Source organism: Porites lutea, chromosome 14 (assembly GCF_958299795.1).
Source record: "Porites lutea chromosome 14, jaPorLute2.1, whole genome shotgun sequence".
Classification (NCBI taxonomy): Eukaryota; Metazoa; Cnidaria; class Anthozoa; order Scleractinia; family Poritidae; genus Porites; species Porites lutea.
In genome coordinates this window covers 9,019,671-9,046,257 of record NC_133214.1, presented here as the reverse complement: position 1 = coordinate 9,046,257, position 26,587 = coordinate 9,019,671, and the positions used below count along the sequence as shown (strand labels likewise).

The 26,587-nt window shown below is 39.4% G+C and overlaps 3 protein-coding genes across 4 annotated transcripts in view; 1 reads left to right on the top strand and 2 right to left on the bottom strand.

The window, feature by feature from the left end:
* The window catches only part of LOC140925094 (uncharacterized), a 57,235-nt gene extending 38,428 nt beyond the window's left edge, over window positions 1–18,807 (top strand). The window contains exons 3-4 of the mRNA XM_073375041.1: window positions 16,178–16,456; window positions 18,127–18,807. Coding sequence (XP_073231142.1) covers window positions 16,178–16,456; window positions 18,127–18,750 — 903 coding nt within the window. The 3' untranslated portion in view covers window positions 18,751–18,807. The remainder of the gene's footprint in view (window positions 1–16,177; window positions 16,457–18,126) is intronic.
* Window positions 2,376–9,136, bottom strand: LOC140925151 (ubiquitin-conjugating enzyme E2 G2). The gene is made up of 4 exons (XM_073375109.1): window positions 9,039–9,136; window positions 7,354–7,494; window positions 6,870–6,907; window positions 2,376–3,030 (listed from the first exon to the last, which is right to left on the bottom strand). Exons 1-4 carry the CDS (start codon window positions 9,070–9,072, stop codon window positions 2,956–2,958), a joined length of 288 nt encoding a protein of 95 aa, XP_073231210.1. The 5' UTR covers window positions 9,073–9,136; the 3' UTR covers window positions 2,376–2,955.
* Window positions 2,376–26,587, bottom strand: part of LOC140925149 (ubiquitin-conjugating enzyme E2 G2-like) — a 28,047-nt gene continuing 3,835 nt past the window's right edge. Inside the window, exons 4-8 of one of the 2 annotated variants that reach the window (XR_012164370.1) lie at window positions 26,209–26,327; window positions 23,709–23,849; window positions 23,218–23,255; window positions 21,754–22,183; window positions 2,376–2,599 (exon numbers count right to left, since the gene is read on the bottom strand). Coding sequence is in view for 1 of the 2 variants with exons in the window: in XM_073375106.1 (XP_073231207.1) it covers window positions 22,109–22,183; window positions 23,218–23,255; window positions 23,709–23,849; window positions 26,209–26,327 (373 nt within the window). In the remaining variant the exon portion in view is untranslated. Of the gene's footprint in view, window positions 2,600–21,582; window positions 22,184–23,217; window positions 23,256–23,708; window positions 23,850–26,208; window positions 26,328–26,587 lie in introns of those variants that run through there. The other variant, XM_073375106.1, reaches the window with a different exon arrangement.

Here is a 26,587-nt window from a genome sequence, read left to right as displayed (position 1 = left end):
AGTCTCTGCAGCGTGAACTTCTGAACTAGTTACAGTCACAACAGGTCAAGTGTACCCTGTAAGATTCTATTAATGAATTGATTATTTGAAAATTGAATCCAATAGTCGTTCCCATAACAAGTGTCAATTACAATTCAAATCGGTATTCCTGTTTATTCCTGTATAATGAGCAGTGAATATTTTACAAGAAATTCTCTGTATTTGGTCAGAGTGAATATCTTTGAACGGATGAAATTTCTTAGAAGACATTTACATCAAATGCAGGGAAACTGAGCTGGTAGAAATTTCCTAACTGTGTGGCGTGTAAATTCACGGCTCATTACGCATGCAAGAATGCAGAGTTGAATCTAAAATCTACAACTACCACCGAATTTATCTTTCGAATAATAAATTCACTTATGGAATCTTGAGGGGGTACACTTGACCCGTCTTGACTGTAACCTTGTTTTTTCTCATAAAACTGGTTTTTTGAGTGCATGGCATTTGGTCATAACTTGGTCAACTGTACCAAGTGCACAGGTATAAGACCTGGATTGGAGACTGTCTCCCAGCAACATCTAGCTAGGGCATTGTTTTCATTCATGCAGGGTCTCTCTAGAGTAGGCCAAAATCAAACTAGTGATTAGACACCTCTGTACAGAGGACATTTGGCTCTGTCCCTTTGGTTTCCAAATCAAGGGGGTTTGACTACATCAAGGACAGTAATGACAATGATGGAAACAAGTACTTTAAAAGAAGGTTAGTTTTCACCCCTTTTAGTTTATTTCATCCTCTTCGAAAAATACAGCCCGAAGCATCCTAGTACAACCTACCGTAAAATTCCAAAAATAAGCCCTAGGGCTTATATTTTTCAAAGGCCCTTTTTGAGGGGCTTATTTTTGAAAGGGCTTATATTCGGAGGGGCTTATATACGGAAGGAAATCTGTGTTTCAAAATCGATTGGGCTAGCCATGTAGTGGGAAGGAAATTTACCATTTTTGCTTTGTTTTACTTTGTATTCGAGGGCAAATTCCAAGTACAAGCCCCCCTGGGGGCTTATATTTGGAGGGGTGATTTAACGGAGGGTTTTTTACATTACGATTTTGGGGGGCTTATAATGTATATTTGGAAGTGCTTATACATGGAGGGGCTTATTTTCGGAATTTTACGGTATTTTATGTAGCAAGTTTTCCCTTCTTTTTCTTCAACTTAGAAGCTGTCCTGTAATATTTCCTATACCCCAGAAAGAGTAAGGAGAAAAATTTGCCATCAGTGAGCCTTTTCTACTCGTACAGTTAGGTATTATCAAAATGTATTTATTATACACGTAATTTTATCAGATATTTATCTAACAAGATTCTTAAGGGTACTGTAACAAAAGACACTTAGAAACATTTGATATTTTTTCTAATTTACAATTAACTGAAAAATAGGCAGTTGTGTGTCTATCAATATATTTTGAAGCCTCTAGAACCTTTAAACACTTATTGGACAATGACTGGTTTGTTGTCGGCTAAAAGGATTCTCCTCCTTGTAGTACAGTATTTAATTTTGGTGAAAACTGTGAGGGCCTCAAGCCTCTCCCCACACGGCCAGCAACCCTTGCCTCCCGCATTCCAGCACCTACATGTAATTGTAGTCACACAGTTGAGGCCCTGTAAGGGAATACATTAGGATAAATTTCGACAAGCGACATGGCCTTGAAAGAGCGACATAGGGCAGCAGAAATGGCGACAAACGACACAAAGATGGGTTGAAACTGTGACAGCTACAAAGAAAAGCGCAAATACAATAGTGAAATATCAAGAGCAACATGGCTTCCTCCTCAACATCCTCCTCAACAATGTGAAACAACAGGTTTTGAATTTAAAAAAATGGAAAGGCAAGTAGGAATTATTAGCTTGGCTTAAACAATTCATGGCTTTCAAGACTTGGTTCCATAGTCTCATGTAAATCCCATCAGTTTCTTGTATTTGTAATTTTCAAAAATAGTAGTTGATATGCCTAATTAATTCCCATTAATTTTGGCCTCCTACATGAATTTTGCCTTCTTTATTGGACAATGTTATTGCAATAAAGTCAAATCCCAGAAACGTGAAAGTAATGTTTTTTTTAACCCAGTTTTAATGCAAAATGTTTGAAAAGAAAAACATGAAGATAACTTCAGTTAATACTTTTGGTATAAAATTTCCTGATATCAGTTTTTCTCAAATTCAGAAAATTGAACACCTGAAAAATGACTGTCAGGAATGTTTATGGTGTTGTGACCATAATTATTGTTAAATGTTCATGAAACACAAGCAAGCAGCAGAACCGAAAACTAATTACCACTGTTACTTGTACACACTGTACGCTGATTGGCTTTTTCTTTACAACTCAGTAACATTTGACAAGTATTTCTGGTGTTGAGAGTTCACAGAAATGATATCATATTGTTGTACAAGTAGTACAGAGATCTATATTGTTTACCTATTTATTTGATTAAGCAAGTAAATAAAATTATGGTACAGTGGAGCCTTGATTTAACGAACCTCTATTTAACGAGGTATAATGAACAATTTCCTTTACCCCAGTAATAGTCAAATATATGGAAAAGAACCTCGATAATTTATAACAAAACCTTGTTATAGCGAACACATTTTGCCAGTCCCTTGGCCCTTTGTTATATGGAGGTTCCACTGTAATATTTCAAATGTTATCATTTATGCACGTTTTTTGGGTCCCGTCCCCTCTTCAAAATATTAGGGGCAGTGGTCAATGTTAAGCCAGGATGACTCTTAGATAATGTTTGAAATCTTGCTTACTTTGTGACATGAAATCAAGAGATAAGTGGCTTATTTAAATTAATAAAAATATCCCCACTAGGACGTTGTCATTTTGGAAACAATGTTGTTATTTGATGTATAAATATTATTTTCTAAATTACTAGTGTTGATTCAGATCAGTTGATTGTTATAAGATATTTTTTAAAGATAATTAAAGACCTAGTGATTTTTTGGAAATCTCTTTGGCTATTTCATTGAACTTGTTGCGATTTTCCCTCCACATTTTCTGAAGAAAGAGAACAAAAAGACTCAGTTAGTTTTGTTGCATTTGTGATGAATCAGCTGTTTCTCTTTGACAGCAAGAAGCAACAACCTGAAGTGGGGTGGGGGGTCCACTGAAGTGCCCACCCACCGTAAGAACCCGGGGGTTGGGCAAGACATTTTCAAGTACAAATACTTTCTGGGGGGTACTAAGAAAATGGGATTTTTTGCTGGGCGAAGTCCAACTTTTGGGTATTATGACCAGTTGTTAAAGCACTCACTCATTTAAAATTACTTTAGGGATTACTCACTTACAGTGTGACTACTGCAACCAGGGCTAATAACACAAGGTTGACCAATCAGATTACAGGAAGATAACAATGTAACAAAACAGTATATTACTGTGAGCACAAAATTCAAATATTGATGCAAATAATTATTTCCAAGAAACCGAATTTATTTTTATTTGTTTGTCTGTCCAAGACTTCACAGGGAAATACGCAACCAGGAGACATTTGTTTGTTACAAGCTGTTTTTTTGTAATCTACCAGCAATTTCCTTGCGAACATTCCTGCACTTTCCAATAACATGTGACCTCAAAACAAAAATGTGAAGGCATGTCTAGCTGAGTGGTTAATACCTCACGCACCGGATCTGGATGTCTGGGGTTCAAGCCTCACCCTTTCAGTTTCTCTTGGGATATCTGTAATAACCAGGAGAAATTCGAAACGATGGTGATGCACTTTTAAGCAAGGTCCATTATAAGGGTTCATCTTTGCAGTTACTGGCAAACGTTTTCCAAATTTGGTTCACAGTACATGACATGTAGCTAGTTATGAACCAAGGAGGGGGAGAGGGGTTAAGCCAATCAGATTTTGGGATGTGCAATGAACATGAGGGGACACAAAGGGCTTGCACTGTAAGTATCCCGGAGAGCTCCATACAATTCCTTATAATTTTGTTATAAGGAATTGTATGGAGCTTTCGAGGAGACTTTTCTTAATTAGTTTAGGCGCGGCGGATTTTGTCACGTATGATCAGCGCGAGGTGTTTCTCCCGACACCCTTCTGTCAGAAAAATGTCATCATATGAAAGCAAAACAGACACGATCGCGTCGGCGGGCTGAAGCCGGCAAAAATAAAAGGCTTTTCTTCTTCCATTTCAGAGGTCAGTTTTGTTTCGATCTGGTCAAAAATCAGGTTTTTAGGTTGTCGGTAATAAAATATTGTCTTATTCTGTTCTCAAGGACCTTTAGAAAACGAGACAAACGAGATAATTGACTAGAGAAAGAAGCGTGAAAACGCTTTTTTGGAAGAAAATTTTTTTTAATTCCCGCAGCGATTTTGCGAAATCGCGAAGCGCAATATATTCAGTTTCTTCCAAAGCCGTCATGATTAAGCAGTGTAATGCCATCACAACTAAAAATGAATTTAGTTTGTATCGCAAAAGCCGCGAAAATAGAGCTGAAAAAAAAATGGATCGGAAAAATTAATAAAATCACCAAGAAACCGTCTCGCGGGAGCTTTGTCAAACAAACCGTTGGTACGGTTTATTTAACCTAGCCTGGAAAAGGAGACGTCTGCACGCAGAATGCATTTCATCCTACATGTAGTTGTGATTTCCAGAACGGACCTCGGGAGCCTCATTGCCGTAATATCTTCTACATTACAGAAACCACAGCAGAATCGCCCTGCTCGCGTGCTAACTTTCCGCTCCAATACGTATTATGACTATACAGTACCAGTGAATTGTTTCAAAATTTAAAGCGGCCGTAACTTATTTCCATCAGCGCGTAGTTAGTTAGTTAAGCAATAATAATGCACAGCACTGTAGATAACACGGTTCTAGAATATCTGACGGCTTCGCGTTTTGTTCGTCGCTGCATGCGATTTAATCGCTTATAACCTAACAGAAAATGTAAATGTACCTGAAGGAAATACCGTGTATTGCCTTACCTTAACGCTGTGATGTGTGTAAATTTGTCTTTTGCTATGGTTTTAGACAATACGACTTCTCCTGACTATCAATTTTGCGTCAAAACAAGCGCGATAATGAAATAGTCGAAGTGCCATAACACTTTATGACAAAGTTTTAACTGGAAAACTTGTTGCCATCTGATGTCCACCTGTATAGTCTATATTTGTAAGCTCTGCCTAAAGAATCACTTGGTTACACTGCACCCACGGGTGTGCCACCTAAAGTGCAGCCTATGTTTGTTAGCTCTACCTAAAGAATCACTTGGTTACACTGCACCCATGGGTGTGCCACCTAAAGTGCAGCCTATGTTTGTTAGCTCTACCTAAAGCATCACTGGGTTACACTGCACCCATGGGTGTGCCACCTAAAGTGCAGCCTATGTTTGTTAGCTCTACCTAAAGATTCACTTGGTTACACTGCACCCATGGGTGTGCCACCTAAAGTGCAGCCTATGTTTGTTAGCTCTACCTAAAGCATCACTGGGTTACACTGCACCCACGGGTGTGCCACCTAAAGTGCAGCCTATGTTGTTAGCTCTACCTAAAGAATCACTGGGTTACACTACACCCATGGGTGTGCCACCTAAAGTGCAGCCTATGTTTGTTAGCTCTACCTAAAGAATCACTGGGTTACACTGCACCTTTTGGGTGTGCCACCTAAAGTGCAGACTATGTTTGTTGGCTCTACCTAAAGAATCACTAGGTTACACTGCACCCATGGGTGTGCCACCTAAAGTGCAGCCTACGTTAACTTTGTTAGCTCTACCTAAAGAATCACTGGCTTACACTGTACTCACGGACGTTTGCCTCGCGCTCTCTTCAAAGACAAAAAAGCTATAGTCTGTTTGGCCAAAAATCAAGCTTTGTTTCCCCTAAAAATTTGACACCATATTAGGGCCCCGAAAGAGGTTAAAAGTTCCTCCATAATAGAAGAGTGTTTTGCTAGAGTTTACAAACGTTTGGCTCATGAGTTTCAATATAAAGGTGCAAAAACTTATCAGCATAATTATAGCACACAAACATTGTCATCAAACCCCTGGCATGTAGCCTGAATAAGCCAAGCAAATATGAATAAAGCATATAACAAGAAATATTCGTCAAATGGTCTCGTTAAGTAAATTATACTTCACTTTGCGAAAGAAATTTATCGCTTGTATCCGTGTTACGCATCGAAAAAGCGAGGAGTCATCGCATGACATTAGGTAACAGAGGTAATACTCACGAGTTTCACGAATTCCCATTCCACGATTTTTCGCCGAGTAACAAATTTAAAACTTCAATTCTTACCTTACAGTGGTCGGTTCATTTACCTTACATTTGCCAACACTAATAAACATGAACAAAACGATGAAATCCGGCACTCTTCTTTCAGAAGTAGCAAGCCGCATGAAGTAAAATCCACCGATATGCGCTGCATTCTCACTACAAATATAAACATTTGCCGTGAAGAAAATACGACGAGGAGGAAAAAATGCCAGATCTTCGCCTCGGCAATGTATTCCAGCTACCAAGCCGGCGTATCTCCAGAAGGTGGACTCGAGGTGGGACAAACCTTGTGATTTTTTAGGAGCCCTTTGCGCGCAAACTAATTTATTCTGGCGCGAAATGAAGATTAAGAAAATGCATCTGAAATCTAATACACGACAAGACAATTTCCGCACTTTCGAGGAGCGCGACATATTAAATGGGATTAAGTCGGATTAGCTGCCCGCGGAGAAAACATCACTGCGTGGGATGGTACTTCCAGTAAAAAGCCTCTGTGTCCTCTCATGGTGGCTATAAAGGATGAAAATTAGGCTTTTATTGAGATGTTATTGTTTTTTCCCGAAGACATCTTTTTTTTGTAGAGAAATGTTATCTGGTCTTAGTGCTTAGGATTAATACTCACCGACGCATCTACATTTGCACCACTTTCATCATTTGGTTCTGTGGAAAAAATATAGAAGAACAGAAAAATAAAGGTTTAGGAAGATTGCAAGTAAAATGAGTCTCACAGGGTCCTAAAATAAACTACTTGGAGCTGAGAAGATTGTCATTTGACAAATAAAGAAGCCTTGATTTGCCCTATTTGAAGGCCAGGATTCGGGATTTTAAGGCATACTGGGAGTGAGATTCAGGATTGAGAGTATGTATGGGATGTGAGATGCTGGAAATACCCATCGGGATTATGGGTTGAGCAAAAATGTGTTTCGGGATGACAGGATTAAAGTACCCTACTGTGGTCCCTCTTGTTCTTAAAAAGCGGCTAGAGCTGTGAGTTACAGGTTGTGGGTGTTTTATCTGAACTTAATTACGCATAAATTTTTATTACCAGATACATCAAGATTTTAGAGCAAGTTAGAGGTAATATGTGTGCTGGATTAATTTTGTACCTGCGAGCATACTGACAACGGACAACAGAATTTTTTTAACTGACTGCACAGGACTCCATCTCTCAGCACTGCTCTCATATCCCATAGGATCATCTCCAGGTGCATGAAGTATGGAGATGCACACTCTGCCATCTGGGTACACTAAGGAGTAAAGAGCATAATAACGTCAACATAGCTTTCATAAAGTATTGTTTAGATATGAGTTGTGTTAATCAATGAAATGTCTCATTAAAATGCAAGTGTTTGATTTGGGAGGAAAAACAGATGAAAACATGATGTTTTTTTGGGTGTTTCAATAAGTATTGAGATTCGTCCACCTCACCCAAATGGTTGTCATTTATAAGCTTTTGTTAGCATGAATAATTAATGAGTCTGAGAATTACAGTTAAGGTTTTCATGGCCCGGTTTTGTGTATTTCTTCCCTCAAATAATGTACCACAGCATCTATTTTCTCAAATTTTAGCCAGCATCTTCAATGTGGTGCTCATTCAAGAGCAGTGCTTATTTCAAAATCATATTATTTTCTTAGATCACTGACAACAATAATAATAATTATATAGATTTAGCCAGGGCGAAAAGCGAAAAGCTCTTGATAATATTTATAGCTGGCACAAACAAAATATAAAATGATGTGGTGCAAAGCAGCAAAGGCAACGAGAACGGTGAAAAAACAACAATAGGTCTAATTAGCAAAAAAGCAACTTTGCACGTGCAGCACACTTTTTTGTACATTTCTTTGCCACTGTTTTGCACGACTACAACGTAAAACTTCCAGAAACTTCCTAGTTACACATTTTATGACAGAAATGTCATACGTGTTCTTGTTCACTTTTTTTTTTTTCACTGCTGCTCATTTTCACCTTTGGCCACTAGTATTTCTCATTTTCTCAACGCCGCTACAAATTTTTCATGTTGTACTTCCAAATAAGAATGTCTCCTCTGTTTTTCATCCCTCGCTCTAGCTCTCTTTCACTCTTTTTGTCATTGAGCTTCGCTGGCCTGTCGCCTGCATGTACTTTCTCTTTTTCTCTGTCTTTCTATTTCTGTGTATTCCAAATTGTGGACATGACAATTAATCTAAGCTTAATACTTTTAGACAACACAGATACAGTTGTCTCTGCCTCGTAAGACACGGATGGCTATGTGATTTCCCGCCAAAATAACCCTGTTGACTGAGTTATTTTACATTGGTATGCCTGTGGTGCAGACAGAAGGACATGCGGTTACGTGATTATCAGAATTTCTCGGACGGGAAAATTACCACATTTTCTTAGGTAACGGGCTACACTCGTGGAGGTCCGCTATCACCCTAAGTCATTAAAGGAATTCTATCACTTGAAAGCATTGATTACTTTGGAACAAGTGAATGCTTCAGTGGTTGAGAAGAATCTTAATGAGCCAAACTTTCATGGTGAGGCTAACTGGTCGAGTGTTGTAAACTTTCATTGTATGCAAATGAGTCTAGTGATGAGCATGCGGCGGATATTTTTGGCAGTGATTGAAATGATACGCCATGTTTTTGCTCTTTGACAATGATGTCATTTCTCTCAAATCGAAGGCCATGATTTTATACAACGAATTCAGAAACAAATAGTTAAATACAATATAAAAAGTAAATATCTTGAGGAATAATATCCAAGCAAGCTAGACTTCATCCTCTTAAGAGTGTTTTTCTTTTCACTTACCATTGGGGTGAAACATTTCACAGGTAAATCTCATCTTGGGTGTGCTATGAGGGTAGTCAGGCGGAAATACAAGTCTTGTGGTGAATACACCCCCTTCAAATGGTTCCCTTCAGGGCCCCTGTAATATAGAGTTGTTGCATCAGTGACATATACGGTGTGATGAATATACAGCTATTTCGAGAATCGGAAAAATTGTGCTCGCGACAATCCCGAAAGGCAATATGGGATATAATCAATACGCTGTTCCTGACACTGTGGCTGTGGAACCTACTTTTGTTGCTTTCCTTTGGCATTCGCAAACATAATTATGTCAATGGTCTCTCGTGCTATTCTTTCAAATTTCTTTAAAGAACAGTGAACTCAAAACCACCCACAATACCTTTCGGGATTGTCACGTGCACTTCTTCCGACAACCTTTCTCGAAATAGCTGTATATTGTAGGGAAACCTCACATGAAGGGCCTTTTAAGACAAGCAGGGTTGTCATTAAAAGGCGGAAGCTGGGGATTTCACCCGGCTACTCTAAACATGGCCCCTGGCAATACTTTCAAAGGAAAATACAATGTAGAAGAAAGGCATGGAAAATTAAGATCATTTCCATAATTTCAAAATGGTGGCGCCGAGTACTGTAATGACAAACAACTCTAATTTCATTGCACTCGACATACAACTACAGCATTTGTGACTATTTGCTCACAAATTCTATTAGTGTCTCTAATGAGATATGACATTTCACCAGTTTCATGACTTGTACGAGTCGTACCATTCGACAGGGCCCCCCCTCATGACAACTTTGTTCACATATAGAAAAAATATATATTACATATGTAGAAGGCCTAAATGTAATAAACGGCCCGAAATGTAATAAAGTCCTAAATGTAATAACATTTTTTCCTAACTGTAATAAAGTCCTAAATGTAATAACATTTTGTCCTAAATGTAATAAACTTTTAAGTTGCAAATTACAGTAATTACTCAAATAAGCGCCGTATTTAAGGAAATTTAATAAGCGATGCCAGGAGCCCATAACTTCACGTAATGTAATGTAATGTAATGTAATGTAAAGGGACAAAATAAAAAAAAACTTTAAGCCTTAAATAGTTTTTCATACTTCATTTTTGTTAAAGAAATTTACTGCAAAAACCGTGGACGAAGATCCTATTGCTTGTCAACGTTGGATCTCTAGAAAGGAGATCTAATCGTGCAGCTAAAATATTACTGCACAGCTGATAACAACGTTTATAAATATCTAAGATAGTACACGCGCGCTCTGATTGGCCGAGAGATGTGTTTGCATGAGAGTATGTAAACATGTGTGGAGTCAAGATGTTTTTCTCTTCGCGCGCTAATCACAGAAGCACGAATTTTAAAAAGTTACTTTATTTACCCATTCCCTCGTCGGATGAGACTTGGAAAATCTCTACAGATATGCTGTGCCATTTTTTTTATGCTTAGGCTGACATTTTAAGCGAGAAAAACCCTCTTTTGGAAAACATCTTTATTGCAAACACGTACATTAAGCTTCGTGTACAAGACTTCGTGACAGGTAAGAATTTCTCTTTTAATCAGTAACCTAAACAAAGAGTTTTTCTTTTATCTCGGGAAAGTTACTTCATAAAAGCAACAGAAAACTTTTTTCCTGTGTTTGCATAGCCTGATATAAGAACTCGAGGCGTTGGGAGAATTCTTGACAGTTATGCAAACCCGAGACGACGTCGAGGGTTTGCAGTACTGTCTCGAATTCTCCCAACCCGTCGAGTGTTTATATCAGGCTATGCAAAAACAGGAAAAAAGCTTTCTGTTGTTTTAATATTGTTTTTTTAGAAAAATACTGTTACTTTGCTGTTTAAAAGCAATTTATCTGTAAACGTTAAGTTTCACAATGCATAAGGAAATGTACCGAATTTACGCGAATTAGCATTGCGGCGCTTACTAACTTTTTTCTCCAAAAATGCGGCGCTTATTTGAGAGCGGGGCTTAATTCCATAGTAATACCGCTTTGTTCCGTATTTACACGAATAAGCACCGCGACGTTAATTAACTCGCCCCCCCCCCCCCACCCCATGCGGCGCTTATTTAAGGGCGGCGTTTATTCGAGTAATTACTGTAATTGACCACCTAAGAGTTTATTACATTTAGGGCAGATTGTTATTACATTTAGGACTTTATTACATTTAGGGCCGTTTATTACATTCAGAAACTCATAAGGGGTTGAATCAACCCCTTATGAGTTTCTGTTACATTTTAATAGGCCTTCTATATAGTTTCGTCTTCTGAGATCTTCTGAGCCCGGCGTCAGTATAAACCAAACGCTACACTTGAGATATATAAAGCATTTCAGGATCGCTTGACTTTTCGTAATCGTCATATGATAATTTACACTAGCTGGGATCTTTCGATTTTGTGAAATTTGCAGAGAATATAGGACTGCCGGTCATTTAGTGTTTTGAAAACCTTGACCGGCAGTCGAGCTGAAAAAAGTTGAGTGTCACAAACAATGGTTTCATCTTCTGAGCCCAGCGTGATCTTGAGATCTATAAAGCATTTCAGGATCTCTTGACTTTTCTTAATCGACATATGACAGTTTGGTTCACTTGAATTTTTTTGGATTTGTACAATTTACTGAAAAGACATGCACAGGACTCAGCCGGTCATTTAGTATTTTGAAAACCATGACCAGTTACCGGCCACTAATACTTAGCCACATTTTATTATTTATTCACTGCGAAGTTAGCAGGCTTTCTAAACGGATGGTTGGTTTTATATTGTTGCTTGTCTTTTTATATTGCTCAAATTATTTAGACTACAAGTACTATCGGATTCGGTCAATTGACACAAAATGGACACTTCACAGACGTACTTGATGGTTTTTGCGGTCTTTCTGAACACGAACTTCAAGGTAAACCTTGGAGGAGTAAAATCGCTTATTTTGCTGTCAATTGAAGAGCCTTCAATTGGTCATTTTGATATTTCATCTTCCCCCTTTTTTTCAAAATGTATCTTTTACTGCTAATTTAAAAGCTGTAAGGTAGTGCAAAATGTTGGGTGAAAACGTTGCCCAAGAAAGCAAGCAATTTCAATTGTGGCTAAACCAAATGCTCACATGAAAAGATTTGTCTTGGGTTATAAGCGAATTGAAGTGTTTACATGGAGAACACTTGTTCCGGGTACTTGGATCACCTTCTTTCTCAAAGAGGGTGACCCTTCTAGCCAAAGCAAAGTGAAATCTCTCATGTAAACGGTCGGCATAAATTTACAAAGAAATTAGGCAAAAGTTTGCTTTCCCAGGGCCTCGGGAAGAGGATATCCCCTCTACCAGAAACGACGGAGCAGCTAAACCGTTTTTGGCCTACGTAGCTTTTGTTATAAGGACATCTATCCGATTTTACGCTCATGATTTTGTAAACACACTCCCTCGGGGCCAAAAAACAAAATCATCAAATGCAACCAAAATCAATTTAGAAATATAACGCCTTGTACTTTGGGAGAGGTGACAATTTGATCAGCAGCAAAACTGACATTTCTGTGAATATCTTCAAGTAGCTTTACTTTGGTGCGACAAGGTTTTTCAAGAAGTTTGGAGCAACAGTGAAACAAATGAAGCGCTTATTGTTTTGGCGCATCACTCCCAGTTAAAGAAAAAAAGTCGTATAGAACTGTAGCGGCCTTATCACTTCTGCTCTGCCACTTGGGACAACATTTTCCCATGAACATCAGAAGATTTGTACTACTCTCCAGGCAGAATTTTATATTCATCCTCTATTGATGACAACTTGCTAAGATGATTGATTCTTGTTTTTTAGGGTTTTGGAATCAACGCGGAAGATTGTAACTTGTTAAATCCCAAACAAAAAGCGGCCTGCTTTGATAAAGGGTAAGACGTCATGAATCTTTTTTTCCGATAAAATTTCCAGTATTTCTCCTCTCTGTGTAGTGACGTCACCTTCGAAAAGCGCGAAAAAAAAATTACTTTATTAAGAAAAATAAGTTTTTTGGAATGAGAATAATTTCGATTTTTAAATTAATTTATGCAGATGCCTCATCAAGATTTCCGGCGGGGAAACTTCCGGTATCGGTGGAGCCTGGGAACAAAGCTATCCTAGTACACACCAGGCTTCCTCTCTTGCCATTATACCTTATGTGATCGATGCGAGTTTTCCCTTTTTCTCCCCAACTCCACCGACAAGCTTTGCTTTTTTCTTTAACCCACCATATCGGTTTTTCCGCTCACCTTTGATCAAGAGAGAATGATACCTTGATGACCTTCGTGAAACTAGACGCGCGGTCATGGGAACAAAATTCAAAAATAACCCTCGCAGCATGGTGCGAACAACAAAAAGATTGAAAATAATTTTCATAGGGCACAGGGAATCGCTCTCTTACCTCATTCTCTCCTGCTTTGATAAGATCATTGTACTAAACAAGATAGGGTTACGGTTGTTATAGACAATTTATTGCCTAAAATAAACGGCCACTTAAGTGGCCCAATTTTGCCAAAACTGGTGTACCATTTGTATTCTCATCAAACCGAGCTTCGCCAATGCAATCTCCCTGCACTCTGAGTAGCAGGCGGCATAAAGGTAATTTATTTCACGGAAGTGAAATAAAACCAAGAGCCATAATGGGACTCTTGATAAAACATATAGCAAGAGAACCACCGAGCACTATAATCGGTCGTCTAGCCTTATTGTGTGAAGTATGAAAGTTTGAAAATCACCAACTGCACGGGGCAAGAGTTTCTGTTCTAGATAAACAACATTAGCAATAATCTTCAGAGGCGGATCCACGATTTTTTAAGGGGGCAGGTGTTGTACCTCCATTTTTCCTTTTCTTTTCTTTTCTTTCTTTCTTTCTTTCTTTTTCTTTTCTTTTCTTTTCTTTTTTTGAAGCTAGAAGTGCACCATTTATGATCGGGACTCGATCACCAAATGATTTAATAATATCAAATCCTTAATGACTGTAAGTATCCCCTGCACTCCTCCCCTAGATTCGCCTTTGTCACAAAATTTTTAAGATACTCATCCTTCTATTCCCTTCCATTACATGTAAAAGAGCCTTGAAAAAGACAGATGACGCCGGAGATGTAGCATGGATAGAGACCTGTGTAGTGAAGTACTTTTGCCTGCAGCCCCTTGCCAGGACAAGGTACTAAGATGTTCAAGAAACCACAATTTGAAGAAGAGATGAAAAACTTCGTGCCCGGTGACTATTTTGAGGTAATATTGAGAGTATTAAGATGGTGATCTTACCCCTATTACAGCGCTAGCTCTTTTGGTCTCCCATAAGAAAACACAATAGACATGTTCCTAACACTAGAAGGGGCACCTTACCTTCAAAAAAAGAGTCTCTATTTAAATTCAGTTTCAGATATTCCGCATCCAAATTTCTTTACAATAGACCTTTCCCGAATTCGCTTGGCTGATTACGAAACAATGGTTCCAAGTGGAGACTGAACTTGATTCTTTTATTTATCAAGGCCAACCTCGACTTAAACCATTGTTTCGTGATCATCCAAGCGAATTCGGGAAAGGTCTATCATGCATCAAGATAGCTATTAGGTAAAAAATGTCTCAATCGAGTGAACCTGTAAATGATAATTTTGGCGTAAACGGTCGTAGCAGCAGTAGCAGTAGTAGTAGTAGCAGTAGCAGTAGCAGTAGCAGTAGCAGTAGCAGTAGCAGTGGCTTTAGTAGCAGCACTACCTTCAACTCTTTACCTTAAAATATGCGCTGGCAAGTTCTTGCATTTGATACCAAGGCTTTAGATCCAAGTAAGGCACAATATTCTTAAAGTATCCTGTCATACCAGTAAACAGTTCCGGCATGGCGTATTCCAGAGTGTAAGCATAGACGTTGGTATCAAACACCTCTTCTGACGGCTTGTTGAATTTTTGCCGGAAATATTCGTTGAACGCGCCCGTCAGGATCCCAGAGGCGTGTCCAATTAATCCCACATCGTAATCCGATGTACAAGTAGCGCTGCCGTAGGGTCGAGGGAAGCACACGGCTGTGGGGAGTATGTACCTGCCATTGCTGTCCTGAGTACATGCAGTAAGTGATTTAGCGCTCTGTATGAACAGTACAAAGGTAACGTACAGGTATCGAGCTTCGGTGATGGCGAGAAGCTTTACGCACCCATTGGCTTTGTAATCTGGGTTTGCCTTGGTTACTTTCCAGTCCGGGTTACGTAGAAAGAAATTCTCGATTCTTGTGGCTGCGTACTAAGTACAAACGTATTGCGGTTAAATTCATTTATGGGCCTTTAGGGATTTCACCTTCTCGGCCTAACAGAAGATGCTACTGCTGCTTCTGTTGCTAGAATAACTCAAGAATGAAAATTTTTAAGGTAATTCCGTACAAATAAAACCCAACATAGATTTTTCATGAAACTTGGTACAGTTATAAATGGAAACTCGTTAATTTCAAAACGAAATAAAAAAAGGAGGGTCAAGGTGTTCGTTTTTAAGCTATACGTTGGCAACATAGATTTACGTCATTCTGGTGGCGTACAAGAGCATTATTGATGGCAGAGGGAGGACTAAGGAGACTTTTTAGCGTGATAACTGTTATATAGTTCTTGCTGACTAAATAAAATGTAGATGTTTCAAAATAGTGGCTAAATAGTGTTTAGTAGGATGTGCTTGACAATATATTGTTCGGCAACACCTAAAGAAGAGAAAAGTGAACTATCAATGTTATGCGCAGTAGAGGTGCGCGGTGCGAAACTACGGAATTAACTTAAAAAGTTAATGTTGTTCTTTCGTGAGGACGTGATTAAAATAAGCTGATCGGGGTTACCCTGACTTAATTCGGCATTCTGGGGGACGCTACTAGAGGTGGGTCCCATTTGGGCTATTCAGTGACAATGCCTCGAGGTTCCGCCTTTAAACTTAACTTTTCTCAGTAGAGAAGTTTTCGTGTGGCTCTAAAGAGCGACGTCACGCGGCACCGTCACTCTACAGAATTTAGAGTAGTCGTTCGTTGATTGTCGAGTCGCCCGAGATTCCTTCTTATTCAATGACGACACCATCGTTGCCATGGTACGGCACGTCTGTTCCGCGACTTTTCAACATAATTACCGTTTGTTGACAGATGGTCGTTAAAAGTACGAATATTTGCTTTTTTAACTCTTTCAATACAGATGTATAAATTCAGAGACTCGTTCTACAAAGAACTGAAAGACTACGCCAAAGCCAATCTTGGAGGGCTGGGGATAGTCAAGTCTGTACCGGATCGCAATCAGTATTTTACGACGCTCATCAAAAAGCTTGAGACTTGGGATCAAAACAAGAAGGGAGTCAAGAACATCAACGACTTGAGGGAAGAACACAACAGGATATACGAAGAAAGAGTGAAAGGCGCTAAAGATCACTTTGACAAGAGGGAGAATTATCAAGAAATTGTTAAATATATGTCAGAGGTAAGATTAGTTATTGATTATTAATGATATTGCATTGAATTTAAAGGGTACAAGCAATCTGTCGTTATTTAGCTGCATTATTGACCTTTTCTCAATTCAGCTCATGGCGATGAAGCTTGGGCTAGCTTCCATACAGGTGTTCATACTCGCTAGACCACAATGCAACATGCTTGTTATCTCAAAAATGCCCGTGCTCATTTTCTCCCGTATTATTCACTGTTTCTACTCACAACGCCTTCATATTTTACCTTCTTACCTTTATTTATTTTACCTGCATAAATTACGAGTTTATTTCTTTGTGTAAGAGACCATTTTTTGTGGGCATAGAGGAGGGGCTGGCGGGTTTCCAGATTATGTCTATACAGGAGCCCATAACTATATGGATATTCACACGAACCCCTCTCCGTTTACATATTTTTTACCTAACTCCCAATCTACATAAAAGATTTTTGGCATGCGTCCGACCCCCAATATGACCAAAATTTTCGTTGACCCTCCCCCTTTGGACCCAATTTCTACCCTCCAAACCCAAGAGTCGCCCCGCCCCGCCCCGCCCCCCCCCCCCCCCCCACCTCCCGATAAAAATAGAAATATAATGCACCTATCAATGTAAATCCCGTGGGGGGAGGGGGGGGGGGTGCGGGCAAGGGACAGGGATTTGATGCCTGAGACTATCCCCCTGTCGGGCTTTTGATCGTGCGAAGCGACCCCGGGTTGGGGACATTTGACTTTGACCGATAGAAGCCTGGTATCAATTCAGAAGCGGTTGCCAGGTCCGTCCCTCGAGGCTTTCTGAAAGTCACGCTGTTGGAGAAAGGTGTGAAGTTTTCATTTGTTTTAGACCCTGTTTACATGGAGTGGGGGACCCCGGTCTAGTGGGGTAAGTTTCTTTTGTTTTGTGTCTCCCAGAGCGTGAAAACAAAAGAAACTTACCCCACTAGACCGGGGTCCCCCACTCCATGTAAACAGGCCCTTAATCGCCATAATCCGATACTTTAAACTGTCATCTAAACAGATAATGTCTATTTTGAGAAAGCTTTTATCTTCAAGTTCCCATCTGATTGTAAATCTCGATTGAAATCGAATTCCACCATGAAAGTCAGAGGATTTTTTACAGGTCACTGATCCAAACTGTTCCGACATGTTGGGCAGATGTTATAAAGCCTTTTACGTTTCATTAATATTACCATAGCACGGTCAATCTTCCTAGAGTGATTTTGTTGTTCAAAATAAGAGATGCTAGTGGAGAGAGAAAATACTTAATTACAGCGAGTAATTTAACGGAGCTTACGTTAACCTTAAATAAAAGTATTATTTAGGCATCTAAGATTCATTTTGTTTAGAGATAAATGACATATGAAACTGGTTAATGTAAACCAGACACAACAGATTTTTCAACAAGATGTGTTGAAGGGATGAGGGGGGGTTCAATTATTGTTCATGTATTTGTGAGTAGTCCAACTTTCGGTAAATATGCACCTATAATGATGGCTACTCAAAGTAATTTCATAGACCTTATTTAAGACAGTGACATTTTACCTATGACAGAAAAGGTCTATGGTTGATATGTGAATTCCCCAGCCCACCCCATACTCTGACTAATTTATCCATAAAAACTTGTGTCTCAAATTGCACTGTCATCAATCAACCCTTTGTGTCGTGTGTTTCAGATGTCTGTAGCCCTAGTGTATGCAGCCGAGGCCTATCACACGCGAGGCGCTATGAGACACGTGGTCGGCGATCTTCAAATGCATTCAACAGTTGTCAAGGAAGGCACCACGGTGATGGATTACTGGGCGTCCATGATCGAGAACTGGGCCGATTCCAACAAGGAATATGAACACTGCACTGAACTCAAAGTCGAAGCCTGCCTCCTAAAAATGAGCAAGTACCTGCGCCGTACTTTCCACGCCATGAAAAGCATCTACAATATATTATCTAGGATTCCTAACCCCGCAAATGCACTAAAGGCAGCCGGCCTTCTCCCAGTTTATCATTTACAGCCTGGAAAAGACCCAGAAACAATATCCCTGGAATGGGTTTCCAAGTATCGTGGTGCAAAAGATGAAATTCCCGACTTCGCAAAAAACATCAAGCCTTTCCTGGACACCGTTGGCTGCAGTGGCCAGACTGCAAACAAAGCATTGGATTTTGAATGCATGAAGAGAATCCAAGCTCAAGTGATGTCTTATAACAACATCCTGGTGTCTGCAACAGCTAAAGATTCACCGGCCATTCAAGCTATCTTTACTTTAATGCCCAATGGAAAACAGAAGACTCGGCCTGTCCCGTAGATCCGCGAGAGAGTCGAAGAAATCAAACAAGCAATACATTGTATCACATGCTATAACGATATACCGTATTTATTCGAATATGCGCCCAACCTCGAATTAGCGCCCACCTCGAACAAGCGCCCATCATAAAGGCAGAAAAAGTTAATAAGCGACCAGCCTCGAATAAGCGCCCACCCCCTCCTCCTCCCAATCAAACTCAAATAAGCGCTCACCCCCACCCCACCCTCTTGAATGAATAAATTCTAATAAGAGACTTCCCCGAGGACGGAGTTTTCTTCAGATTATTTTACAGAAACCTTGCTTTGTTACTTCTTCGCGTTCTGTTATTAGCATTTATTGTTTTATTGGAAAATAAACATACTTCACTTACTGAAAGTGGTGAAAATTTAATAAGCGCCCAGCCTCGAATAAGCGCCCACCTCGAATAAGCGCCCACTCTCAAGGTCCAAAAATTTAATAAGCGTCCAGGGCGGTTAATCGAATAAATACGGTATTAGAGATCCATTTAACGCATGATTGTTTGTACCGTAATATTTTGTTTTAACGAATGCAAAGTCAGCTGGAAAGCATAAATATTATGACATTCTCTGATATGTGTTAAAAAATTGAAGAAATAAAATATACGTCAGGATCATGGACCTTTGATGCGAGTGTTTCATGAAAATTCAAGGTGCTGTTACATATTAGGCAATTTCTCTGGTATAATTTGTTTCGCAGATTTGTTGCACGAGACATAGCCTAGTGTAACACACCTAAACTTTCTCGCCGCAACTGTTGGGATAAGTAAAACTAAGAGAGACACTTTAGGCATGTTACACAAGGCAATGTCTCGCGCAACTTGTGCAACAGATGTGGGAGACAAGTTGCTAGGAAAATTGCCGAGTGTATTAACGGCAACTCTAAGCTCAATGGATATATGCAGCACCAAGCATTTTCACAAATATGCCATATGGTAGCAAAGGCCACAGTCTATCAAAACGTTTGCCGCTGAGACCTACAATCTTGGACAGATGGGTAGAGGATAATGTGAAAACTCTAACCGTATTTTCGACTTTTAAATATTGTGAACAACAAACTCCCCTTCCCCTCTAAGCAATGTTGGTCCAGCATAGTAGTCATCCTCGATTGTTTTCTGAGCAACATTGCTTTAAGGGGGAGGGGGATATGGATTTTTTTCGAGAACAAAACAAAACAAATATATGGAATATTTGTTTATAAATAGGGATTTTATGTTTTCTCTTTGGGCTATCTTTAAAACAAGGAACGGGGAATCGGGGAATGGGAATGGAGAACGGGAAACGGGGAATCTTTAAAAGCGGGAATCTTTAAAATGGGGAATCTTTAAAATCGTGAATCTTTAAGACGGGGAATCTTTAAAATAGGGAATCTTTAAAAGCGGGAATCTTTAAAGGGGGAAATCTTTAAAACGGCAAATCTTTACGATGACAGTATCCCAAACGCTCAAAGACAGGAACGTAAGAGAGATACAACGAACGAGCCAAAGAGCAGGAAGAGGCCAAGTAAGCAGAAAACCAAAGAGCCTACAGGCTCTGAGAAAACGAGCAACGACAGAGGCAGGAAGCGCCGAAGAGAAGAACCACCAAAGTCCCCCAAAACTAACGGCAGCTCCGATAGAAAGAGATTAGGCATAAAGAAGAGCTAAACTCCATCCAGGAGAAGATTGAAAGCTTCACAAACTCTATAAGTCTGTTGAACAATCACCCAAAGAGAGGCTCATGCCCTAAGACTTTAAGATACAATGCGCGGGCGAATATCACGCCCGACGAGGACTTTAAGAAAGACATAAACTCCATAAGAAAGAAAGCCGAACAGGCCCTTGTAGGGGCCCTCGTGAAATTCCACTAAAGGCGTGTAGATAGACTTAAGAATAAGTACAGATATAGAAAGCTCGAACACGCTCAGTCTCGCAGAAGTTATCAAGAAACCAGCCAGTCTTGTCGCAAAGCGCCGGCTAGAAATAGAAATACGAGCGAAGATAAGAACGAGAACGAGCTAGCTGAAGTGTTGAAAGCTAAGATTAGAGAGGTGGATACATTGCTGGAACAAGTACGTCAGAGCACAGGCAAACAATAAAAAAGGTGAATCTTATGCTGTTGCGGGCTTCAAGTGGTTAAATCGAAGGAATGGGCTCTGACCTTTTAGGAATGTAGATAAATCAATTTGGGACAATAACTCCAGAGATAATGCCGAAGCATAGTTTTGCAGGACGAAACCATTGCTCCGACATCGCTATCCATAACGACTAATCAAGGAACTCGGCCGAAGCGTATAGAGGTTAGTGGGCCCCTAGATCATGTAAGATTAACCCCTTGCTGTGACTTTATTATCAGTAACACCCGCTGTGTCTGCTTTGGGAATTATTTTCTCCTTTGTCACTTTGGTCCACGTGGAAGGCGTGCGAACTTTTTCTTACTCGGCACTGTAAGCCGATCTTGCGAGCCCTCAGTCTCTTGGTTTGCGGTCTATAGGATGTGTAACGAAACTGTAACGCGATCAAAATAACCCATTTTTTCAGAGGTTGTCGACGGGTCTTGATGTTCTAACGACAAACACATCTCCTCCGGACCCTGTGTACCTTGTAACTTAGTTTCTTCTTTCCTTCGCTTACATGCAAGAGTCCTGAATCTATTCCGGTGATTCCTTGCATTGCTTCTTGACTTCGGAATTGGCGGTGACAAAGGTGCGTCAGTGTAGGGTACAGTACGCTGATTGGCTTTTTCTTTACAACTCAGTAACATTTGACAAGTATTTCTGGTGTTGAGAGTTCACAGAAATGATATCATATCGTTGTACATGTAGTACAGAGATCTATATCGTTTACCTATTTATTTGATTAGGCAAGTAAATAAAATTATGGTACAGTGGAGCCTTGATATAACGAACCTCTGTTTAATGAAATCCTCGGTATAACGAACAATTTCCTTTACCCCAGTAATAGTCAAATATATGGAAAAGAACCTCGATAATTTATAGTAACAAAACCTTGTTATAGCGGACACATTTTGCCAGTCCCTTGGCCCTTTGTTATATGGAGGTTCCACTGTAATATTACAAATTATTTATGAACGTTTTTAGGCTCTCGTCCCCTCTTTAAAATATTAGGGGTAGTGGTGAATGTTAAGCCGGGATGACTCTTAGATAATGTTTGAAATCTTGCTTAGTTTGTGACATGAAATCAAGAAATCCAAAAAGGGTTGATTTAAATTAATAAAAATATCCCCGCTTGGACGTTGTCATTTTAGAAACAATGTTGTTATTTGATGTATAAATATTATTTTCTAAATTACTAGTGTTGATTCAGATGAGTTGATTGTTATAAGATATTTTTTAAAGATAATTAAAGACCTAGTGATTTTTTGGAAATCTCTTTGGCTATTTCATTGAACTTGTTGCGATTTTCCCTCCACATTTTCTGAAGAAAGAGAACAAAAACACTCAGTTAGTTTTGAAGCATTTGTGATGAATCAGCTGTTTCTCATTGATAGCAAGAAGCCACAACCTGAACTGGGGTGAGATTGGGGGGGGGGGGGGGAGGGTGGGTCCAGTAAAGTGTCCACCCACTGTAAGAACCCGGGGGTTGGGCAAGACATTTTCACGTACAAATACTTTTTTGGGGGTACTAAGAAAATAGGATTTTTTGCAGGGCGAAGTCAAACTTTTGGGTATTATGACCAGTTGTTAAAGCACTCACTCATTTTAAAATTATCTTAGGGACTATTCACATACAGTGTGACTACTGCAACCAGGGCCAATAAAACAAGGTTGACCAATCAGATTACAGGAAGATAACAATGTAAGAAAACAGTATATTACTCTGAGCACAACTTTCAAATATTGATGCAAATAATTATTTCCAAGAAACCGAATTTATTTTTATTTGTTTGTCTGTCCAAGACTTCACAGTGAAATACGCACCCGGCAGACATTTGTCTGTTAGAAGCTGTTTTTTTGTAATCTACTAGCAATTTCCTTGCGAACATTCCTGCACTTTCCAATAACATGTGACCTCAAAATAAAAATGTGAAGGTGTGTCTGGCTGAGTGGTTAATACCTCACGCACCGGATCTGGATGTCTGGGGTTCAAGCCTCACCCTTTCAATTTCTCTTGCGACAACTGTAATACCCAGGAGAAATTCGAAACGATGGAGATGCACTTTTAAGCAAGGTGCATTATAGGTGAATTAAGGGTTCATCTTTGCAGTTATTGGCAAACGTTTTCCAAATATGGTTCACAGTATGACATTTAACTGGTTATGAAGAATTTGCCAAGGAGGGGGAGGGGGGAACTTAAGCCAATCAGTTTTTGGGATGTGCAATAAACCTCAAGTGGCTATAAAGGATGAAGATTAGGCTTTTGTTGAGATGTTATTATTTTTTTTTCTGATCACATCTTTTTTTTTTGTAGAGAAATGTTATCTTGTCTTAGTGCTTAGGATTAATACTCACTGATGCATCTACATTTGCACCACTTTCATCATTTGGTTCTGTGGAAAAAATATAGAAGAACAGAAAAATAAAAGTTTAGGAAGATTGCATGTAAAATGAGTCTCACAGGGTCCTAAAATAAACTACTTGGAGCTGAGAAGATTGTCATTTGACAAATAAAGAAGCCTTGATTTGCCCTATTTGAAGGCCGGGATTCAGGATTGTAAGGCCTACAGGGGGTGAGATTCAGGATTCAGAGTATGCATGGGATGCGAGATGCTGGAAATACCCATCGGGATTACGGGTTGACCAAAAATGTGTTTCGGGATGACAGGATTAAAGTTTCTATTGTGGTCCCTCTTGTTCTTAAAAAGCGGCTAGAGCTGTAAGTTACAGGGTGTGGGTGTTCTATCTGAATTTTACTATGCATAAATTTTTATCACAAAATAAATCAAGATTTTAGAGCAAGTTAGAGGTAATAAACATGCATGTGTGATGGATTAATTTTGTACCTGCGAGCATACTGACAACGGACAAAAGAATTTTTTCAACTGACTGCACAGGACTCCATCTCTCAGCACTACTCTCATATCCCATAGGATCATCTCCAGGTGCATGAAGTATGGAGATGCACACTCTGCCATCTGGGTACACTAAGGAGTAAAGAGCATGATAACGTAAACATAGTTTTTATAAAGTATTGTTATATGAGTTGTGTCAATCAATAAAATGTCTCATCAAAATGCAAGTGTTTGATTTCAGATGAAAAGCATGTTTCACCTCAGATGAAAACCTGGTGGTGTTTTTTTGGGTGTTTCATTAAGTATTGAGATTCGTTCACCTGACCCAAATGGTTGTCATTTATTGGCTTTTGTTTGCATGAATAATTATTGAGTTTGAGAATTACAGTTAAGGTTTCCATGGCCCAGTTTTATATATTTTTCCCTCAAATACATCATGTACCACAGCATCTATTTTCTCAAATTTTAGCTAGCATCTTCAATGTGGTGCTCATTCAAGAGCAGTGTTTATTTCAAAATCATAAATATTATTTTCTTAGATCACTGACAACAATAATAATAATTATGTCTTCATCTCTCCACCCAAAACAAAACCCATAAATGCTGCTCTTGCCTGAGCTCTGTTTACTGGGCAATAAAAATAAACACACTTAAGTTGGAGAAAAAATGGCTATGGACAATAGGTCCATAGCTGCTTTTATTGAAACAAAGAGAACAAAAATGAATTCTGTTATGATACGTTTGCCCAGTAAAGGTGCGGGCCGAGAAAAACGCACCAGCACTAAATATATACTACAGAAAAAGTGGATGGATCAGTGGAAGGAGGTGGGAGTCCAAAGAAGCTTCTAACTCTGAGCAGTAGAGACGAATGGCAAGCACATGGCTTGTGAGTTCATGTGACTTGTCAAAAACCTTAGAGGGGGGTTGAACATAATGGCCACTGACACCTGACCCAAACCCAGTCCCCCTTGATTATCAAATACCCTGGTCAAAGAGAGAAGACATAAAAATTCTATTTGCAAGCAAATATTTTGTTTATTATAGATTTTGTCAGGGTGAAAAGCGAAAAGCTCTTGATAATATTTATAGTTGGCTCAAATAAAATACAAAATCATATAATGCTAAGCAGCAAAGGCAACGAGAATGGTGAAAAAACAACAATAGGTCTAATTAGCAAAAAAGCAACTTTGTAGCACACCTTTTTTGTACATTTTTTGCCACTGTTTTGCATGACTACAACGTGAAACTTCCAGAAACTTCCTAGTTACACATTTTATGAAGGAAATGTCGTATGTATTCTTGCTCACTTTTTTTTCACTGCCACTCATTTTCACCTTTGGCCACTAGCATTTCTCATTTTCTCAACGCCGCTTCCAATTTTTCATGTTGTCCTTCCAACAAAGAATGTCTCCTTTGTTTTTCATCTCTCGCTCTAGCTCTCTTTCACTCTTTTTCTCATTGAGCTTCGCTGGACTATCACCTACATGTACTTTCTCTTTTTCTCTGTCTTTCCCTTATTCTGTGTTCCAAATTGTGGTCATGACAATAACATTAATCTAAGCTTAATACTTTTAGACAACACAGATACAGTTGACTCTGCTTCATGAGACACGGATGGCTATGTGATTTCCCGCCAAAGTAACCTGGAGTTGCATTTGGGTTGCCATACATGTACCTGTTGACTGAGTTATTAATTTTTACATTGGTATGTCTGTAGTGCAGACGGAAGGACATACGGCTGCGTGATTATCAGAATTTCTCGGATGGGTACATATACCACATTTTCTTAGGTATCGGGCTACGCTCGTGGATGTCCTTTATCACCCTATTAAGTCATTATTAGGAGTTCTATCGCTTGAAAGCATTGATTACTTTGGAACAAGTGAATACTTCAGTGGTCTAGAAGAATCTTAATGAGCCAAACTTTCATGGTGAGGCTAACTGGTCGAGTGTTGTAAACTTTCATTGTATGCAAATGAGTCTTCTGATGAGCATGTGGCAGTTATTTTTGGAAATGATTGAAATGATAAACCAAGTTTTTGCTCTTTGGCAATGATGTCATTTCTCTAAAATTGAGGCCCATGATTTTATACACCCATACTCAACAAAATTCAGAAACAATATCATACGATATAAAAAGTAAATATCTTGAGGAATAATATCCAAGCAAGCTACAATCTTGGACAAAACTGTTGAGAAAATTGTATACTTGGACAGCATTTTTCTAAACATCGTAGCTGTACCGGTTCTTCCCTCTCCCCCTTCCCCTAAAAGCAATGTTGTTGTGTATTCAAAAGAAAGTCTGATCCCTGGGGGTTTGTGGGAAGCAACATTGAATTGGGGGAAGGGGTTTTCTTTCCGCAAAGGCGTCGTTTTGGAAATAGTTTTGTTGCGTAGGAAAGTGGACATGATGGGGAAAACTTTCTCAAGTAGTTTTGTCCGGGATTGTAGACTTCATCCTCTTATTAAGAGTGTTTTTGTTTTCACTTACCATTGGGGTGAAACATTTCACAGGTAAATCTCATCTTGGGTGGGCTAAGAGGGTAGTCAGGGGGAAATACAAGTCTTGTGGTAAATACACCCCCTTCAAATGGTGTCCCTTCAGGGCCCCTGTAATATAGAGTTGTTGCATCAGTGACATATACAGTGTAATGCATATACAGCTATTCCGAGAAAGATTGTCGCAAAAATTGTGCACGCGACAATCCCGAAAGGCAATGGGATATAATCAATATGCTGTTTCTGACACTATAGCTGTGGAACCTACTTTTGTTGCTTTCCTTTAGCATTCGCAAACATATGTCCATGGTCTCTCGTGCCATTCTTTCAAATTTCTTTGAAGAACAGCTGGTGAACTCAAAACCACCCAC

What these genes read in the sequence shown, in the direction of transcription:
- LOC140925151 (XM_073375109.1), bottom strand. Translation starts at nt 9,072, where the DNA reads ATGAGATTTACCTGTGAAATGTTTCACCCCAATG. An exon ending in TGAAATGTTTCACCCCAATG is followed by an intron (nt 7,495 to 9,038) that starts GTAAGTGAAAAG and finishes TTTACTCCTTAG; the next exon opens with TGTACCCAGATGGCAGAGTG. An exon ending in CGTTGTCAGTATGCTCGCAG is followed by an intron (nt 6,908 to 7,353) that starts GTACAAAATTAA and finishes TTTTTTCCACAG; the next exon opens with AACCAAATGATGAAAGTGGT.